The sequence below is a fragment of the Amblyomma mixtum genome, chromosome 5 (genome assembly GCF_055824585.1).
Source record: "Amblyomma mixtum isolate Tamu chromosome 5, ASM5582458v1, whole genome shotgun sequence".
NCBI lineage: Eukaryota > Metazoa > Arthropoda > Arachnida > Ixodida > Ixodidae > Amblyomma > Amblyomma mixtum.
The window spans coordinates 7,316,986-7,338,064 of record NC_143016.1 but is presented as its reverse complement, the minus strand read 5'-3'; the positions used below and the strand labels follow the sequence as shown (position 1 = coordinate 7,338,064).

General features: G+C 42.7%; 1 protein-coding gene across 3 annotated transcripts in view; it reads left to right on the top strand.

Annotated features, from left to right (window-relative positions):
• The window catches only part of LOC149341235 (uncharacterized), a 23,963-nt gene extending 2,884 nt beyond the window's left edge, over positions 1-21,079 (top strand). For all 3 annotated transcript variants that reach the window (XM_089543184.1, XM_089543185.1, XM_089543186.1), the window contains exons 3-7: positions 1,523-1,740; positions 2,266-2,402; positions 5,438-5,715; positions 9,060-9,258; positions 12,341-21,079. In XM_089543184.1, the coding sequence (XP_089399310.1) occupies positions 1,523-1,740; positions 2,266-2,402; positions 5,438-5,715; positions 9,060-9,258; positions 12,341-12,537 (1,029 nt within the window). In that variant the 3' untranslated portion in view covers positions 12,538-21,079. The remainder of the gene's footprint in view (positions 1-1,522; positions 1,741-2,265; positions 2,403-5,437; positions 5,716-9,059; positions 9,259-12,340) is intronic.

The window sequence follows — 21,079 nt, the reverse complement described above, 5'->3', positions numbered from 1 at the left end:
TGTGGGCACTGGCGTAAATTCATTACACAGAAAGCTGCTTTGCAAACACTGCACTAACCCTCAGACATCAGTACAGCTGCCAGCTGTGCCACTACACCTGGAAGGGGCCAGCAAAGCAAAGATAACGTGCATGTACTCCGTTTCATACATCATGTGCAACACTGTCAAAGCTAGTGCTCATGTTTATGCTGCCTACATCAATGATAAGAAAATAGTGTGTTCCCTGTGGTACGCGAAAAGTAATACATGTTTTGCCTGCAGGCTCATTGCGTCATATATCTGTGATGAATTTGATTAAATGCAGCGTTATTGCTTATGACACGCTGTTGCTTTCTCATGCCTTAGACTACTCAGCTAGAAAACAAGCGGGAAGTAACATGCCTCCCTTTATTTTTTCATGCTTCCATATCTTTCACAGCGTTACACCTGATTTATGAAATGGAGTATAGGCAAAGCTAAGTCTGTTTGGGGGTTGTATGGCTAACTGAAAAGCTACCGTATTTGCTTGCATAATAGATGCACTTTTTTTCCCCAAAATTATCTGAACATCTGCGGGGTGCATTTCTTATGCGGGGTTAAGTTCCAAGTGCACAAGCTTCTGTATTGCTCTTGTAGTGACGAATCCTTCGGTGAGCTTCATCTTGCAAGAGCGAATGTGTCCATCTGACCTCTTGTAAGTCTCTATGACCCGAGCTAGTTTCCGCAACTGTCGTGAGACATTTTCAATGCACGTAAGCGCGATGCTGCGGACTGAAAACCGGGTGAGAGGGTGACTGACAGGGGTTCTTGAAAGGGCTTCCTCTGGGTGGACAAGCGATACGACTGTCCCCCGCGCAAGGAATACATGGGGTGCCCATAGCAACAGTGGCTGCGTGCTCTAGCTCAAGAAGCACAATCCACAATTCCCACAACTTCCATACTGTCAGGTTTGAAAATCCACTCTAGGAGCCCTTAATACTGTGAGATGAAAAGAGCAGCAGCTTGCGACATTAGCATGCTAGATCTAGTAGCAGCCATCAAAACTGTACAGTGCTGTCAAAGATGTTTGTACTAAGCTTTCTGTTCCTTACATGCATTGCACATGTTGGTCTGCTTGCACTGTAGATAGTGACCAAGGCATGACTGATCACTTAATGCCTTGCAGTGATGCAGAATCCATCTTCACGTTTGCAGGATGCGCATGTCACGTAGTGAACCATAAACATGTAGCGCAGGCCTTGCGTAGTTGCAGTGGGCCGGGCTTTTATCGCAGGAGGTTACTTGAGGAAACAATCTGAAAGCCAGAATTCATTACTTTGGCGTCGCAGCTTTTTATGCTTGCTGGCATGCCATTTATTTACTTATGCTACGTGTATATTGGTTATGGGGATACTGGTGTGCTACCCTGATACCATTTTCAGCCCAGTAGTGAGCATACTTCAGCTTCTGACTTTTGCTGCTTGTGCAGTTGGGGCAGAAATGTGCAGTACTGAAAGTATTTGGCAAACTGTGTCTCCTTATCTTTTTTGTTTGAATCTTGCAGACTTTATTTGCTGAAAACCAGTGCCAACACCCAATTGTCATTCTCAAGGACTTCAAGTTTTCAGAACTGAGGGCCATTGTAGACTTCATGTATCATGGGGAGGTGAATGTCTCTCGTGAGCAGCTCTCTTCACTGCTGAAGGCTGCCGAGGCGCTTCAGGTCAAAGGCCTCACTGACCTTACCAGTGACACGTCTGAATTAGCTGAACAGCTGCCAAGGTTTGTTGGTTTGGAATTTTTTTGCATTAGGACGTTGTATGTTTGCAGTGAACCAGTATATTAAAAAGTAAACCATTCCCCTCTTTTGTTTGAATCAATGCTGCTTCATTGTGTAATCTGTTTTCTGGGAGTATGATGATGATTAGTTGATATTTATATATGTTCTCAAGAAAAATTCATGCATGCTTTTAATTTCTTCCATGGCATTGCGGCAAATATTGTAAATTACCACTGAACTGCCTCACATTAAAAAGCCTACGTGGAGTTTAAAAGTGAGGCTACGGCAGAATCAGCTTAAGCTTTCTATCATGTGCTGGAAGCCCTGGAGGATTGAAATGTCATATTTTCAGGCTCGTGAAGAAGCTGTTATGAAAACAGCATTAAGCTTGGAGGTGGTGAGCTGTGACCTTACACCTAGCTTTTATTAAAGCACACAGAATTCCTGCTTATGCTGATGCTAGTAATGTTTGCTGTGAAAGGAGCGTTTGTGATGAACAATAAAGTGCATCTGTCTTTTGTGCCTAGTCTGACTTCATCAGAGGTGCGAGCAAGTAATGTAGACTCTGGAAGTGTTGCATCACCCTCCAAGAGACCTTTGAAATCACCGCCCAGCAGCAAGAGAAAAAGGGTCCGACCAAGACACGTTGCACCTCGTGAGCAAGGTGACGCCTCTTTGCTGTGCTCACTTAGATGAGAATTGAAATGTGTTGGAAAACTGTTTGCTTCTGCTATAATTCACTGCAGTTTACTCTGCTGCTTCTTTGCAGTTCATTGGATGCCTAAGTGAATTTTTATCCACTACGAATAGGTGTCTACTTAATGTACCTTTACTGTGGTGCTCACTTAGATGAGAATCAAAATGTGTTGTAGAACTGTTTGCTTCTTCTATAATTCATTGCAGTTTACTCTGCTGCTTTTTTGTAGTTCATTGGACGCCTAAGTGAATTTTTATCCACTACGAATGGGTGTCTACTTAATGTCCCTTTACTGTGAGAAATATGCCCCATCCTATATGCACGATATATAGGGCCCTTCATTTTTGGGTTTAACTCAATTTTGGATTTTGGTTTTGGGTTTTTGGGTTTTTTGAGTTCGGTTCCTGAATTAGGGAGCTAATAATTGGGTGCTGTTTTTCGTGTTCAAAACCGGGTACCAGTCAAGTTTTTCGAGGACTCCTTGTATATGTCAGGTTTTTTTTTTGGGTAGTTTTATGAGTGAAAATAACCTGAAGTATTTTATTGGTATACATTTGCTTGGTTATTATTTTTGTCATGATATATTTGTTTCTAATTTTCATAAACAGTCTCTACATGATAGGCTGCAACAAGAATCTGTTTGCTGGTAGAACTATTTTTTTCTCATTTATAACAATTATCGCCACCTCCAAAATGCAGCACTTCCCCCATCTGTACCATAACTCCTCGCCTTTGCATATTCATCACTATCTCGAAGTTGGTAGTGCTCTGTGCGTGAGTGCCTAACAGGCCAAAGGATAGACCAGGTGGCTGCACAGGAATCACATTTTATACAAAACGCAGCTGACGAAGCAGACATATGTACAGCGACCAAAACATAAGGAAAAAAAATTCCTCATGCTAACCCTAAAAGTTAGCTCTGACAGGCACATCAGCTCGGCGCCTGTGTTTTGGCTTATCACTTCTAACAGGTGCCATTTGCACTTATTCTTGAGTGCAGCCACGGTGTTGATAACTAGTGTGAAATGAGGTTCAGAGTCATCAGGAATTATGTGAAGCATCGCTTCAGAATATGTTCTGAATAGTTGCTAGTTGTCGTGTGGTGCTTCTAGCTTTTTGTACCGGCAAGCTACGTTTTCTTGAAGGCACCTCTAAATTTTTCAACTTCTTCACGTGTGACAACTGCTGGTTGATAACGCAGATGAATCAGAGATCAATTGGAAAATTTGTGTCTGACAGGAACAGTGAACAACAATATGAACAGAATGAGTATGAAGCACCTTCTCTGGGTTGCGTCTCTATCCATACTGTGCCTTGCTCGGGCAACTGTGGCAAATTAAATGGAAGATACCCACTAGCTTCCACTCTTTAATGCCCTGCAGTTTTGTGATGGCTTCTACTTAGCGTAAGTGACCGGCTTCACCTCAACTATGCATTTACTTTCATTGTGCCATTTGACCAGTGCATCATCATCATCATCATCATAATCCTGACTATGCCCACTGCAGGGCAAAGGCCTCTCCCATGTCTCTCCAATTAACCCTGTCCTTCACCAGCCGCGGCCACCATATTCCTGCAAATTTCTTAATCTCATCCGCCCACCTAATTTTCTGCCGCCCCCTGCTACGCTTGCCTTCTCTTGGAATCTACTCCGTTACCCTTAAGGAGCGGCGGTTATCTTGCCTTCGCATTACATGCCCTGCCCAAGCCCACTTCTTCCTCTTGATTTCAACTAGGATATCATTAACGCGCGTTTGTTCTCTCACCCACTCCGCCCGCTTCAGATCTCTTAACGTTACACCTATCATTTTTCTTTCCGTAGCTCGCTGCGTTGTATTAAAGGAACACCGAGGACAACGTCATCCAGAATTTGTTCTCAGTAAAAATTGATTCTCTGGCCCTTTCTGGCTACGCTGACACTTGTCTGGCAACAACAGATGCATTTATCGGCAATAAAATTTGGATTTAAAAATCTTCCTTCTACTCGATTCAAACTCGTGACGTCCTTACCAAAAACGATGATGATGCCACAGTTTTCAGGTGAATGGCAGTGTAGTGTAGCCTTTTGGATCCACATAAAAAATCGGCGCCGATGCATGCAGTTTACTTGTGAAATCGACTTGTGGTGACAACAACTGTTTTTTTGTTTTTTTGTGGTCGTTTCTGGCTTATAAAGCTCCGTATTTGGTGTGATTGCTCTCTTTATGACTAGAATGTGGTACCCTATCGATACAGGCCAACTTCTATTTGTCCTTAGTGTCCGTTTAAATTGCTGGTTTGTTTGACTGCTTCAGTGAACTTGGTACAGCTACTTTGGCTGTGTCCGGAGCATGTTGTTTGCTAGCTTTTTTTTTTCATTCTCTTCTTTTTTAATACCTTGTCAATGGCTGAGAAAGGTGCCAGGTTCTTTTTCACAGTGCATTTTTGGGTAGAAATTGAGTTTAGTACGGTTTTCATGAAACATGCTCATGGTGCAAATATCTGGCAGTATCGGGCTTTACTCAAAAACGAAGGGCCCTAAAGATATAGTAGGGGGGGGACACTGGCATAAAGAATTGCCCTGTGCATTACTCTGATGTCATGCTAATTAATTAATGCAATCAATGCTGCTAATTAATGCACTGTATGCTGATTGCATCTACTACTTATTCTTATCTATCCAAATGGAATACGCTGCTGAAATAAAAGAAAGTTGTTAGTCGTATCATTTCACATATGTTGGGTTCTTATGATTGCATAGACCAAAAATTGGGCAGAAAATTTCATTGCAGGCAGTGCTAGCTTGCCAAAAGAGTAGCTTTACATAAAATATCTGTTAACGCTAGTGCTCGGCCAGGTTAGTATGTTTCATGCAAGCAGTGCTGACCTTCAAGTCAGCAATTTTATAGAATGGTCAGCTACGCTTGTCTTTTCTTCTGATGACTGTGGGCCTCCCTGCAGTTGTGAGTCCTTTGTGTGTACAGTTGGAGCCATCTTTTGTTGGTGCTTTGCTCTCTTTGTAGAGAGTCAGCTTTCGAGCAACGATGAAGCAGAGGAAGAGAACTCAAGTGAGGGAGAGCCTTCGCCAAAGTGCAGCACAGAGGCACCAGGAGCTCAGAGGACTACGAGGTCAAGCAAGGGCAGTGGCTCCTGCTCCGTGTTGGAAAGCCTGCTGTCCTCCAAAGAGCTCAGCAGCTGTGACCAAAGGCGCAGACTACACACACCTGTTGATGCCACAGAAGATGAGAAGGACTTTGAGACATCAAGACTTCTAGAACAGGCGCTGGCTAAGGGGGATGAGGTACGTGTTGGTTGGATGCTGATAATATGTCCTTTATGGCAGTCTAGCAAAAGGACCAGCAGATAAACATATACTGTTGAGGTAATGCCGCTGTTAGTGAGAATGCCATTGGCCATTTGCTATTTCTGAGGTTTGTGCTATGGTGACTACGATCTGTGGACTGTGAAGATTTAAAGGCATACAACTGGTAGAAAAAGTCTGTCTAAAAGAATAAATTGTTACTAAGACAAAAATATAGAAACCCTCTCGTTTGTTGATTCCATTTGAGGCAAATGACGTGAAGTAATAATGGTTAGGACATGTATGCCATTCTCATCTGCCATCTGTGAACAGCTGTCATTAAGTTGCATTGCATCCTCATCTTTCCTGTGGCATCATAGTAGTTTTGCTGGTGCTGGCACAGCATTTCTTTCTTGGCTTCACATTCTTGCCTCTTATGTTCTGTTTTCTTGGCTTGCATGCCCCATACAATGTGAGCATTTCTTGAATGGTACACTTCATCTTGCTCCTCACAGTGTATCTTTTGGCACTGTGCGTTCTCGTGCAAGCTTACTTTCCCGCTCTAAGCTTTGTCCTTAAGGTCTTTAGTGCCTTAGTTAGCAAGCTTCGGAGTTAGTGTTACTGCTGCAGTTCGCCTGAGTATTGCTATCACTTGTAGTGGCCCGCAAAGGAGCTCCCTGGCGATGGCAGAATCGGAGCTTGCTGAGTGGGAAAGAATTTCCTGGTAGTTAGCCTGACCGGGTGCATGCCTCCGAGGTTTCTGATGAATGCATATCCATTTCCACATTTATGGTATTATGGTGGCTAGTTTCAAACCACCCTCTGATGCGGCTTTGATGAGAAGTAGGTTAGGCTTGGCAGTGCATGGCAAGCTCTGGGCTGCCAGCACGCCAGCGGGCTGCACATCACTGCTAGAAGTGTGCCACTAAAGTGAATGCAATGTATTCTTCCTGCTAGGTTACAGATAAGCTTATCTATTGCCTTATTTTTTTTTATATATATCTAATTATCGATAGAACCGAGTTTGACTGTACAGTAGACTCACGGTATTTCAAACTCGGATAATTCGTACTTTCGGTTAATTCAAATAAATTTCAAAGTTTTGGTTGGCTGGCTATATTTTCAACGCTAAAATATTTTAAAGCCACTTAATTCATACTGTGATTTCTCTTAAAATCGGTTAGTTCATACTTTTTTGCTTGAGAAAGGAAACAATAGCACCTACATCGGTAAACTAAGTGGTCGAACGACGCAGGACAAGGGCTAACTTCATCCAACTTTATTCGCTGAGACGCCAGCAAATATAAGGAAAACCAAGGCATGTGCAGAAGCAAGTCTGCACGCAATCAACAAAAACGTTCAAGATAAGAAATCTCAATCTTAAAAAGGGTTACGGAGGTATCACTAACACACTCTCTTCCTCTCTTTCTTATGTGGAATGCTTCCAAAACCTCCCGTGCCTTAGAATCTTTTGCTCCTGCCCAGAATCCTTATGTCATGAAACCGTGGTTCAGACTTCCTGCAGTGCCAGCATTTTTTCCCTGCACTGCATGTGAAGTCACCAAGCGGCAGAACATTCGCCACACGCGTTCTTCACGTGTGGTCACTAAAAGAAGTAGGAGGTGCGCATCTTCTGCAACATTATGCACAATGCAGTGTATGTCACCAAGCGACAGAACATTCACCAGGGAAAGAACATATATAGGCTAGAATTAACATACAAAAAATCAGCGTTTTTTTGGTTTTGACTGATTCCATTTTTTTTTTTTACCGGCAGATGTTTGTCGCTGTTTTTTGGGTAAAACTGGAAAGTACACAGCCTAAGTATATCACAGCGAAAGCATGTCAAGGGCTATAGATATTTTGGAAGACACACTTAGATATTCCAGCAGCATGCTCTTGAACTGCTGTGTGAAGGCTGTGTCAGGTTGATTTACACTACAGATGCCAATTTTTGGACCCGATTTGTGAGTTTACATTCTCTATGTATGTCTGTGGAGGACAGAGTAAGTGAATAAATTATAATTGCTGATATTGAAATTGAAGTACACTTCTGTTGCATAAAGTCTTGTGCATTAGTTGTAAGTTTGTTTTGGTTTAGTTTGGTTTTATGGGGTTTAACGTCCCAAAGCGACTAAGGCTATGAGAGACGCCGTAGTGGAGGGCTCCAGAAATTTTGACCACCTGAGGTTCTTTAACGTGCACTGACATCGCACAGTACACGGGCCTCTAGAATTTCTCCTCCAAAGAAATTCAACCGCCGCGGCCGGGATCGAACCCGCGTCTCTTGGGTCAGCAGCCGAGCACCATAACCACTGAGCCACCGCGGCGGCTAAGTTTGTTTTGCAAGGTACCTTTAATACTGGATAAGTGATGTGTTCATTCATAAAACTGATCCGTACTGTCGCATATGCGGTACGTAGTTTGCAGTACATATATTTCTCCAGTACAGTAGGCATACAATGGCTGCACTGGGGCAGCAGAAATAAAGGTTGCATGCATTGTAAAAGGATAATGCATATAATCTGTAATTTGTTCTGGAGTCTTTTTGGACTGACCATGTTGAGAGCCAGAAGTACTCGCTTGTATTTGGGTACAGCTCAAAAACGAAGTGGCAAATGTTTCTCAAAGGCGCTCCTCCTATCAGTGTCGTTGACCTATTGTCATAATGTCATGGTCAACCACTTTGCACTTGCTAACATGTGATCTGACAGATGGCAAGTGCAAGGCGAGTTACTTCCAATGGTCTTTGCTGTTCAGTGGCACTCATCTGCCAGCTTGCCAAGTCATACCATTTGCTACTGCCCAAACAATAGATGGGCTTCATCATGAAGCGGGATGCATTGTACGTACTTCATTGTCACTGCGACTGCAATATTTTTTTTCCCGTCAAAATTGGGAAGAACCATGGCTGTGTCCCTGAGTGGCTACCGTATGTCTCATGCATGTTTTGAAGGATCGAGAAAGACGTCACCAATTTACCATGTTTTCTATGAGCACTGTGTATTTGTGAAATATGCATAACTTTGGAATTTGTATCTGTAATTCATTTATCTTTTTTAATGCAGAAGTATGAATAGCGGAGCCTGGAAATATTGTCTGCTGTGATTTCACTTTCCTTTTTTTACATTATAAGAGCTTCAAGTGAACTTTTTTTTACCCATTGGTAAAATTACTTTCATTTTAATATCTGAATACCATCCATAAGAGTACACGCAAGAGGACTACATGTTGGAGTTGCAAATTGTTGTGGTTGCTGGGTGAAATTGTTTCTGCAGTTCAGTGCATTTTTATGTAGGCGTAGCTCCTGCTGCGGCTAATCTGACATAATCTTCATTTTGCAGTCTAATGCAAGCATTGTTGATGGCAACTGCCACCAGAAGATGTTCCCAGCATCATCCCAACTGAGCCTATTGGCCACTGCAAAAATGCTGGAGTCTGGCACTGGTGTCAAGCCAGAAGCAGAAGGGGATACCTCAACAATGCTAGCAACACTGGCTACATCGGGGGAAAGCTCTGCACCTGGTAGTGGCTCTGGCCAAGGTATGACACCTGTGCAATATTGGTGGGCTTGTGGAGAAGAAGCCAAGAGGTAGCAAGACCAGTCTTTGCAATTGAAACACTGTTGAAACCTTCCTTTCTGCGGTTTCGCTCCTATACTGCAAGAAGCTAAGCGTGGCCATCTATGTTGGGTCGTGGTAGGATTTAATGGAAGTCTGCTTGTTCATCTGCTTGTCAAGAGTGGAGGAGGCAGTAAAGCCATTATCTCATGTGGGGTATAATTTTCTCCTTTGTAGTTTGGATTATTATTCCTTGGAATTGTTTTAAGATGCTCCCACCTGGGTATAATACTTCCCTCTAAAGCTTTCTAGAGCTTTTTTGCTAAGATTTTCATGGGAGCCCAACCTCAGGCCTCGACAGTAAAGGTTGTATGTAAATTGCCAATGTAGTACATACATGAGCAGGCTTGTCTAGAGTGCTCAAGCGGTGTTCTGTGGAGCATAGGAAGTGAAATTTGAAATCATGTAGTGGGTTCCATGGACAATGCTTGCGCTCAGGCACTGCCTTATATAGTTATATGAACAACAAAGACATAAGTGCTGGGGTCTCAGCAAAGCAACTGCTCTAAGATGTTTTATTTGTCCCACAACACACTGCTTCAGCGGTCTGGACCAGCCTGCCCACATCTGTACTTTGGATGATTACTATGCTATGGCTGCCTGGAGCTAAAGCGATAAAGCTTTTCTTAAACTATTCTGTTTTTCAGGGTCGTTTATTTTCTGTTAACTCGCATAATAACTATTTGTATTCACCCACCGTAAATGCCTCAGTAAATCTATTAAACCAAATGGTTTTCAAGGTCTTTTTATGTTGACCATGGAAGATGTGGATGTGCTCCGCTCAGAAACAGTGAGAGGTTTGGCCTGCATTCTTACTCTTGACATGGAAAGCTATGTGGGTGTTGTGATTTTTTACCTTGAAAAACATGTTTTAGAACCATTTGGAATTGTCGAAGTTCGGACTAAATAATATGCATTAATTCTGCTGTGAATTTAGCACTTATTGGCTGTAGATTTTTTTTTTTTGTCTTGCGCTTAAAGCAGGATGTGTACGAATGTTTCAGTATACCAAGGTGCGTTATGAAGCCTGCTCAAGATGTTAGAGAGTTTTAGTATAACAATAGCATGGTAGCATACTAAGGGAAATTGCGTTACCATGCTGTAAGCAACTTATCCCCACTGAAAGCTTTAGTATAGCGTTCCCAAAACGTTAAATGCTATCTACTTCACACGGAGGCGAAAGGTCATATTAAATAGCTTCCACTGTCACTATTCTGCCAAAATACTATGTATGAGTCTTTTTCATCCATTTCTGCCAACAAAATGCCCAAGCAAAGCCTTGGCAATCAAAATTGCAAAAAAATAAAAACCGTAAACACACACATTGGTACCATATAGTACAAACTGCTCAAGCAAGAATACTTTTCGTCACGTCACATGACATGTAATGCTAGAAATAAATTGTTTAGATACATAAAACTCCGTGACGAAGCTCAAAATCTATTTTTGTTACGTTCCAGGCAGTTGTGTTATGTTCCGAGCAATTGCAGACAGTTGCAGCGCAACTTGAGGCCCCTGTAGGTCCACAAGCACCAGAGTCTAGAGTGTATTTCAGAAATTGGGCTGAATTACAGCTTTAATGCGTCGTCAAAGCAAGGTCGATCATAGCAAAAGGCAACAACACCACCAGCTACCGGCAAGCATGCCGACCAGAACTGCAGCGGCTGCTTATTTGTTTGAAGCGGGTGGCTCTTGCTTGACGAGGATGCTGCCATGTTTTCACATGCAATGGGCAAAAGCCGCAATGCTAACTTCTGAAAAGTATGTGCAAACGTTTGTTATTTCTCCGCATGCGTTCTGCACATGTGCACTCAGGACCAGTTACTCTGCTAAGCATGCAATCACACAAAGTCCGCAATACTAGAGCTCTCAAATTTTGTGTGGAGAAATCCGTTTGCAGGACTAAGTTCATCTTCCCCTTAATGCTTGGTCAGTTGCTTTTCTTGGGTGTTGTTGAGGAACAGTGTGCATGGGTAATTGAACATTATCATGCTTTCTGTTTGTGCAGTAGCTAGCATGCTTGAAGTGCATCCAGTCCAAATGGTTGGTGTTTGTTGGGAGAGACCCTACCACCAAAGAAAATTTGTTATTGCCTTTAGCATGACTATAGCAATGCTCTTTAGTCCAGTTTATCCAGTGTTCGACATTTTGGGTTCGAGCAGATCTCTCAGAAAAATCAGGGCCACTTTGCATTGAACATGCAAAGTAAACAAACTACCCAACCAGCATGCTTGGTGCACTTGCACTGCTCTGAAGGAATGGCTATGACTAGGTAGATGTCAGCTGTTCTTCAGGTTGACAGTCTGGTTTTTCCAAAGGGTCTATCAAAGCGCTTTTTTTCAACATAGAAGAGAGTGACCAGCTGTTGGGACTCGCTAATATGATTAAAAGAAAGGTCGAATTAATAGAAGTTGGCAGTATATGCCTGAAATTCAGTTAATTTCAATTCACTTTTATTCACCAGACATTTCTGGGTGGTTTCCTGGATAAAAGCTCCTAACGCAGCTTGGCTAGGTCCAGGAAACCAAATGCAAGGCATAGTGTACAGCATGCGACAGCTAATTAGAAACCATCAGTGACTGCAGAACATATTAAACATACTAAATAGTGAAATGCGTAGCACAGAAAAAGGGGCAGTGACAAGGTACAAAAGTCGAGAACTGCCTAGTTATAAAAGAAAAAGTAAAAAGGAAACTAAAAATGGCGTTGCATTCAAACAATGAAGGAGAACGCATTTAAGAAGGATGCTGAGGTCAACAATAAAGCAAATAATAGTAATAACAATGATATATATGTGTACATTAGTGTTCACAATTGTCACTTTTAGCCAGACAGCTTTTCAGCCACTGCTGCTTGGCGTGCAGCCTCCTGGTCTGATGGAAGCCGCAGTGATGTGGCTGTCAGCTCATCACGCCTGTTAAAAGTCTGGCAATTGTCGCTGTAGAAATGCACTGCACAAGCCAGCATGCAACCCATACGCATGCTGGGTTCTCCTTTGTGTGCAGGAGGCTCCCATTCGTTATTTCCTGCGAGAGGTGGTCGCAACTCTGGCTGGACAGAAGAGCAGATGCAGCGGGCATTGAGTGCTGTCTTTGCGGAAGGAGTGCCTATGACGGCCGCCGCGCGGCGATTCGGCATCCCCAAGACAACACTGCTTTACCGGCTTCAGAACTCTCTGACCAGGCGCTCTCCTAAAACCTGAGGACTCCTCCGAGTTCTCATTTTTCCAAAGATTGTTTTTCCCTGCTTGTCACACCTTTCTGCTCTTGTCCTCCTGTGGTCCTCTGTTACAGTTCGCTGAGGTAGGTGATGTCACATGTTCGTCAAATACCATTTCATGGAGTTCAGTGTGCATGGTGTTTGTGAAACATTTTGAGGCTAGAGCATCTGGTACACGGCGCGAAAAGTTTCATGGAGTTACTCAATAGCCAATGCATCCTCCACCTACAGGGTTAAAAGATGGGAATCTGTCTTGGTCCTGGATTTGGTGGTGACCCCAATGGTCTTCATTCTAATGTGTGTGGTTTTGTGTGTCTGTGTGATGGCCTTGCTAATGATGATCTTGTAACGAAGGGCTGCACTTTATGTTGTGCATAGAGACATGACTACGGGTGACAGAGGTGATGGTCACAACGGTGCCGAAGGAGGGCTGTCCAGAAATAGGCAGGAGTAAAACAGCGTTATGCAGTCGAGCCCATGTGTAACAGGCACACATAGTTACAGCGAATGCTCGCTCAATACGATTGAAGGTGACATCGCTGTTGTGGTGCACGCTATGCCTATGGTAAGAGCTCTCAGATAGAATGGGTCACCTCGGCATGATGCTCAGCTGCAGCTAATGCACAGGCGCCGTCAACTGCCTCTTAAATGCACCTTCCTTTCAAGTGTACCCGCGAAAAACAGAGTACTTAGTACCCCTGGCTTTAATTGGGTCTGAAACCTAGCTGGTACTAAAGGCATCCTTACCAAAATGAATTGCTGTAAGTGCAAAAATGACCAACTCTGTGTTTAAATTTCGTGATTAGCTGACGTTTGCTCTGTAATTAAAAGTGGCCTTCGATCACATGGGTTGTGCTGGCTGACGTGTTTTCTGCTTGCATTATTTTCTGCTGATGGCAAAGATGGACAGTGACATGAAAACATGTCAATCAGTGCCACTTTTTTTCGTGCCAATGGTGGCTCTTGCTTGGTGTGTTAAAAGTGCACTATTAAAATCCACCTCAAAAGAGTTCAGTATGTTGTGCATAGCTCACTTACTGACGGTCATGTTTGTTATAGATGGGCTCGACTGGGGCACTAAAAGCTTTGCTAGCAATGGCACCTATTTCTGGTCTAGATTACTAATAATGTTTGTCAGTTGTTGCCAATATTACCTGGTCTGGAGTGAATTACCGCATTGTATCTTGCCATGAGTAATACCGTGTGTAGTGTCCTTTCAATATTTATGGCCTTAGAGTTCAGTGTGTGCATATGTGCACTGTCTAGAACATGGATATCATGCGCGAAAAGAGAAAACAATGCACCAACATCCTTTATTAATGAAAAATATGTGGCTGCAGCCCCACCCACATAGTGGCTCTGGCTGCTATGTGATTGGCCGCGAGAACTTTGACGTCAGAACTAGGGTCTGCTCCAGTGCTTCTGTGGCTTGCTGACGTCACATACTCACTCTGCAATTATGGACTGTTTTTGATGCCCTGAGGAGCTTGGAGCTCTTCCACATGCTCATTAGTCTTTAGTACTTTAAGGTGCAACAACAAACTTGAGCAATGGCAGTGACACAGTGCTGAAACAAAAATGATGTCAAACACTGTCAGGCTTCGAATGGCATTAAGCATGTGAACATAGTTTTAGTAGTTTTTGTGTGAGATTAGAAGCCAGAAAAAAATTAGCGGTTCAACTACTGCTAAACCTGGTTAGAGAGCAAAAGCTATGGCGTATCGGGCAACTATACGCGGCTTGGCGTCTAATGTAGAGTGCATTCCAGACACTGGATAGGCAGCGCACCCACCCTGCCACCCTGGCAGGTGGCAGTTAGTGGTTGATCACTCACAAGAGTTTGCTCACCCAATGAACGCTGCGGCCTATTGCTGCAGTGCCCCATGTCTGCCACAACTCATTGGAGTCTTAAACGTTAACGCCAGTGGCAATGAACACAATGAATGCCGATGGCCTATGGCTTCAGTGCCATGTTTCTGCCACAACGTTGTCAGTGCCAGTGCATGCAGCGCACATCTGTCACTACCCCCACCTAGCTTTAATTAAAGCGCGACTAAGGTGTCCACTGTCCCAGGGGGCCAGTTATGCGCCCTTCCTTTGCTTTCAAAGCTCAAGGTCATTTGAAGGTTGAAACTTGGGGCCATCATGAAACTGGCTTTATCTAGCGTAGTAAAGCTTTCGCTTCAAAAAATTGCGTGGGAAAATAGCCATTGCTGGCCTCGCAATGGGGACAAAAATGCCAAGGTCGGAACGTGTTTCAGCTGTCAGATAGCCACTGGAAGGAAGAGGCGGTCCATTTTGGTGATCTTTTCAGTTGTTTTCATTTCTCTTTGAGGCTTTACAATGATGAAATAGCAACATTAAAGGCTATCTTGGAGAGATTATATGATCCACCACTTTGGCTACAGCATTCTGCTGCTTAGGATGAGTTCATAAACTTGAATCCTGGCAGCAGTGGCTGCATGTTGAAGGTGAAATGCAAAAATGCCTGTGAACAGAGACTTTATTTACTCTTCATTGCTGTGCTCTTCTCGCCGAAAGCTGTTTTCAGCGGCAGTAACAACCCGGTGTTGTGAATGATTTGTTGTGGGGCTCTGTTGAGGTGACATGATTGGCAAACCCACTGCATGCATTGCTGAAAAGCTCTAGTAGTATCGTCATCGCAGAAGTGATCCAAGCTTGGAATTGTCGCCTTTCAAAGCCGTTACCAGCTGCACCATTAGCCACTTCTCTTGCAGGTAGTAATGAAAGACGACAACGTTGCAGCCATTTGCATTTGTACTTTGGAAGGCTGTGCAGAACGCCGGCATGATGAGGCTACTACTTTACTCAGACTTGAACTCCTTTTACTTCCACCTGCCAACGTGCTTTAATAAGCTGATGAGTAAACAAAGCTGATCTCGAGCTCGTTTGAATGGCATACGCACAAGCCAGTACAGATGGCAGTGATGCAGAATCGAGAGACCCTAGTGCTGATGTCACTGAGTTGGCTTTTCACTTGCTGCTGGACTCCTGTGGTGTGCTTCATATGCAACATGGGGTGGAGTGGCTGCATGACTTCAACTGCTGATTACATCCCTGCTAGAAATAGGGTTGACAAACAAAAAAAAATTATATTCTGATGGATTATAAGGTGCCTACGTCCGAATGCTGACGGTTTCTTTAATTTCACGAACTCTTCAGCTTCCCTCTGACACCTCTGTGCCCATGAAGCTGGCGCAGTTAAATGGCCTGATGTCTCAATTTCATTACCACAAACAGTAGAGATGTTCCTTTGAAAATGACATGAACATTGCATGCTTGTATCAGTGCATGAGACTCCAATTCACTGTAAGATTAGATACATTAGACAGCACCCTGTGCCATTGCTCTTGTACGGTGCATTGTCCTTGCGTACCACACAGGTGTGATTACTTTTCACCCATGGAGGCTAAATTCAGACAACACTGCAGCCAGCATGACCTTGAGCATGTCTTCCTGTAGCTTCGCATTGCTGAAAGGTGATCCGAGTGCTCAATAAAGGCATAGGGCGCGTGAAAAGAGGAGCGAAACAAAGGGAAAAATATGCCTGTAAAAGTGTGCAAAACTTGACTGAATGGCAGATCATGAATGGCAGTTTACCAATATCCCTCAAGAGAAAAGTATACAACAGCTGTATCTTACTGGCACTCATTTACGGGGCAGAAATGTGGAGGCTAATGAAAAGGGTTCAGCTTAAGTTAAACAACACAGCGAGCTATGGAAAAAGAAATGATAGATGTAACGTTAAGAGACTGCAAGCGAGCAGAGTGGGTGAGGGAACAAACGTGGATTAATGAAATCCTAGTCAAAATCAAGAGGAAGAAATAGGCTTAGGCAGGGCATGTAATGCGAAGGCAAGATAGCCGCTGGTCCACAAGGGTAACGGAGTGGATTCAAAGAGAAGACAAGTGTAGCTGGGGGTGCCAGAAAGTTAGGTGGGTGGATGAGATTAAGAAGTTTGCGGGGATACGGTGGCTGCAGCTGGCAAAGGATAGGGTTAATTGGAGAGACGTGGGAGAGGCCTTTGCCCTGCAGCGGGCATAGTCAAGCTGATGATGATGATGATGATGATGAGCTGCCGCTTGGCATTCTTATGGGTGTAAATCTTGGGTTGGGGTCCCATTCTGTTTTAAATTGTAGTAGTTGCCTAGTAGTGAAGCATATACCTTGCATGCTAGAGGTGTGGGTTCAGGTTTCTTTGTTTTGTAGTGGGGAAATGCTTTGCAAAAGGGGCCACAAAGTCCTTGCAACAGGACTGCTGCACATTGAAGATTTCCCCCAAATGCATTGGACTTGTTGCTGCTTTGAAATTAAGATTGATTTGGCCTTGCCTTGCCAACAGCCAGCTATACTGGCTAGTTTTTCTTGATAGAAGAACTGCCCTGGAAAAGTGGCAATCCCACACACTTGAGCCCCGAGCTAGAACTAATTTCTTTTCAACTACTACAAGTATTTTAGAATGCTATGTAGCTTTCCTCTGTAGCAAAATGACTGTACTCTGCCATTTGGACTATTGGAAAAGATTGTGTTCTGGCCTTTGGAATAGATGTTATTGCCTGAAATTTGAATAGAGATGTAAAGAGATATAAAGGGATATAAATGAGTTCATAGCTGCCCATAAGTTCTTCGCCTTTCTTACCGCACAAACAACCTTGTATCGTGCATTAGGGGCTGGTTAGCCCCAGTGGAACTACTTCCTGTTCTCGCATAACTTTGGCTGATTTCTTATAACTACTCAAAAGTTAAGGTGAAAATTTACCATAATGGGAATGAGGTTGCCGCAGCGGTTCAGGAACGGTTCGGTGAACTCACAAAAAGATTTTTGCCACTGCCGCATGCCATCTTCTGCCATCTGAAGCTTTCTATTGATATTGACGGCACATATTTAAAGAGTGTTGAATGACTGAACATTGGAGTGGTTGAGCAGTGAATTTTGTACACACGTAAAATTCGGCAAACTTTTGTGCCACCTCGTACTTCCACACATGTCCTGAGTTGTTGGCTGTTGACTTGGTAACGCTTTCTGTTGCCTGTCCCTTTTGTGAGCAGTCAGGTAAAGGTTCAGTTGCCTCGGAATCTGTGCTTGTATTTAGTAATGAAAGGCACACCATGCACCTATGCACCCGAGAGGTGCCTAGCAGTAAGTGGCCCATTTGACAGGCACATTTTCCCAGTCACTTCACTGCTAACTTTTCTTCACCAAAACAAAGTTAGCATTCTAACTTTTGCTGCCTATGGATGACATTTGTAATAAGACCTTTTGTGTTCCTGATACATGATGCTGTGGGCTTTCTGTAGTCATATTAATAAGTGCAACATAGCAAGCTGTCATTTGAGCATTGGAAGGAAGCCTGTGCTACCTGGCCCTGTGCTGCTCTTTTCCATTGTTGACTTTACCTCTGTTCAGCTGTCTACATTTTAGCTTATCACTATAGCTGTAAAGATTATGATAGCACAGGCTGGTAGGCTATTTGAGACTAAGTTATTTCATGTTTTAATTTTCTTGTTAGTTTTTTGTGGGCTTCAGTACGTCAGTGGCATTGTTCTTTTATGTAGCAAAATGCATCCTCTCACAGCTGCAGAAAAAGATTTACTGTCTTCGAAATAGCAGAGGTGAAATTCAATAGGTTGTAGGTGCAAACCGATTGGTTATCTTTAATGAACGTTCTACAGTACAAAGCGCTAGGGATGACACGAAGAACAAAGTGCATATGTGTGTCTCTGTTCTCCCTCTTCTTTGTGTCATTGCTTGCATTTTGGGCTGTAGAAAGTTCTCTTTGCTGAGGTGAAGCTTAGTTGAAGTGAAAGTGCAGTGATATTATTCATATATTTCATGGCATTAAAACTGTGTGGCTCTTGCCTCCATTCTTCAGAAGACTATTGCATGAGGTTAGTAATGAAAGCCCTATGTTAGTGTGAGCCATTGAGTATTTGTTAGTGCCAAAACACAGTCAAAGTGTATCAAATCCCAGCATCGGCCACCGTGTTTAGATGCAGGTCAAATGCATAAGCCGCCCATTTGCTGTGCTGTAAGAAGTGAGACAGTTACTGCACTTTTCCTTTCCTTTACTAAAAACAATTATTTTATTATTGAAGTAGAAGTGAATTATAGCACCAGTGCATATTATCCTTCGTGATGGTGCCCAGGCTTTGGAAATTGGGTGCTTTATTTTACGCTACTGAAAATGTGGTTTCGTTCTTGGGGTTTAATGTCCCAGAGTGACTCGGGCTTTGAGGGGCACCATATTGGAGGGCTCCGGATAATTTCGACCATCTGGGGTTCTTTTACATTCACTAACATCATACAGTACACACGCGCCTCTAGCATTTCACCTTCATCGAAATGCGACCATCGTGGCCAGGATCAAACCCGCGTCTACTACTCAGCAGCTGAACACCATAACTAATGAGCCACTGCGGCTGCACTACTGAAAATTTGAGTGTGTCAGAAAATATTCAACGGAGCAATATACGGGGTGATTTTTTTTTTAACATTTACAGATTTTTATTTTAGGAATTGTGAGATGATGATGAATTTATACGGCGCAAGGGCATCTGCGGCCAAAGAGCGCCATGGCGCAAGGTATATTCATTTACTCAAGGTGGGGTCAAAGACCCTAGAAGAACTGCGAGATATACAATGTAGGAAAGCCAACTAAACAAGCTTTCAAGTGCAAATTTATGATGTTCAGTATTTTGAACTGCATTGATAATTATGACAATTTAAAAACAAAGCTCACCTTTGACATTGATGGTCATCATTTTTGCATGTAACCTTGACCTCTAAAATAAGTCAAAAAGTTATTAGTTAATTTTAGTTACTTGTTTAAGTATTGATCAATATGAGGTACATAATGTCAGCCTTGCTGCACAATCCAGCTCAACAGACTGCATCGACGCATCTCTAAAGTTCTTAAAATAAAAGTCTGTAAAGGTTAAAAAAAATCACCCTGTAGTTATAAATGTAATAAATAGTTTTCTTCTTTAATATGATTGATTAGGCAGTATGGCAATGTTTAATGCAGGCATTGTACTATAAAAGAACTGAACAGTTTACAGTGCAAACTGGGTTGAAATAATTGAGGTACTATTTGGGGCCCTGGCTAAACAGCTTAGTGCATGGACCAGTGTTCATGATCGGCTCAATGTGTTTCCCCGGTGCTTTTATATTCACGATACTAATGCCTGCATATACTGTCACAAGTGACAGTCATTGTGTGGATGCATACAGAAAAAAAGCAACAGTGGTGCTTTATCACATATCTCTCATTTTGTTTGTTGTTGCTGTTAGTGAACTGCAACATGACTGCTCCAAGGATGAGCTTTAAAGAAACTGCATTTTTTGTAGGAGCCCTTTATTTTTTCATGGAGAAATATTTACTTGTATCGGATTTCTTCTTTTCATTAGCTGAATTACTTGCGAAAAACACTTCATAGCTTGGTGAGTGACAGTTGCTGTTTGCTGCTTGCATAAATGCTCTTTGAGCAATGCTGACTGTACTGACGTTCATATGTCAGGATGTCATTGCCATGTGGTAACTCTTTGCATCTTGCATTTATTGGTCTGCATTGAAATGTCATTAATGCAGATACTGAACAAGTCTCTGGAGTTTCTGCTGAGCACATTAAGCATAATTATGTGATGTATATACCTCTTTTAAAGTAAAGCAGTAATGTATATTAGTTTTTTGCTTTCTGTGGCCATCTAGTCCCTGAAACAGTCACTCTGTCGTTCTTTTACCTTCCGTTGTTTATTGCTCTGCTACTGAGTACTGTATTTGTGGCAAACCAATGAAATTGGCTTTGTGTTTGTTCTCCTTCTACATTAGAAGCTTATATTTTGGTCTTATGAAGTCAATGCCAAAGCTGTCACAAAGTATGTATGAGCTGTTTTTTTGTGCACTGTAATTTGCTCACTGTGGTTTGGTGAAATATGAATGATGGTATGTGTACTTAATTTATGGTAGCCAGCCCTGATTCAGCCATCTTAATCACGAGAGCTTAGTGAAGCGAAAAGAGCAACATTTATTTACTACCCATATTGCAAGTTGAATAATTTTATTTGAGTTTACCCCTATAGTATTATGTTCCATTTTGCTAGTCACATTATTTACATGCATTGAAAAGGTAATGTTGTTTTCGTTTATTGTAGATGTTTAAAGCAGCCCTTGTGTGGCCACCTTGTTGGTCTAACCGCATGCTGCAGTTTTTGTTTGACACCACTTATGATATGAGGTGGTATAGGAAAGTGCACATTGCTTTATCTTAAGCTAGCAATACACTGTTGAGTGTACTAGCTGATCATGACCGTTCGTTAACATGAAGCTTTCACTTTTATTTTGTCATGTGCAACCTTTTCTTCACTTGCACAAAGGGAAGCAGAACATTGTATGAGAGATATCATTTAGTGGTAGACATTTTGTTTTAATGTTTGTACATCTTTTGCAACATTGATGACGATTTCATACCTGCAGTGTCATAAATAAACCACAGCCCTGTTTGCA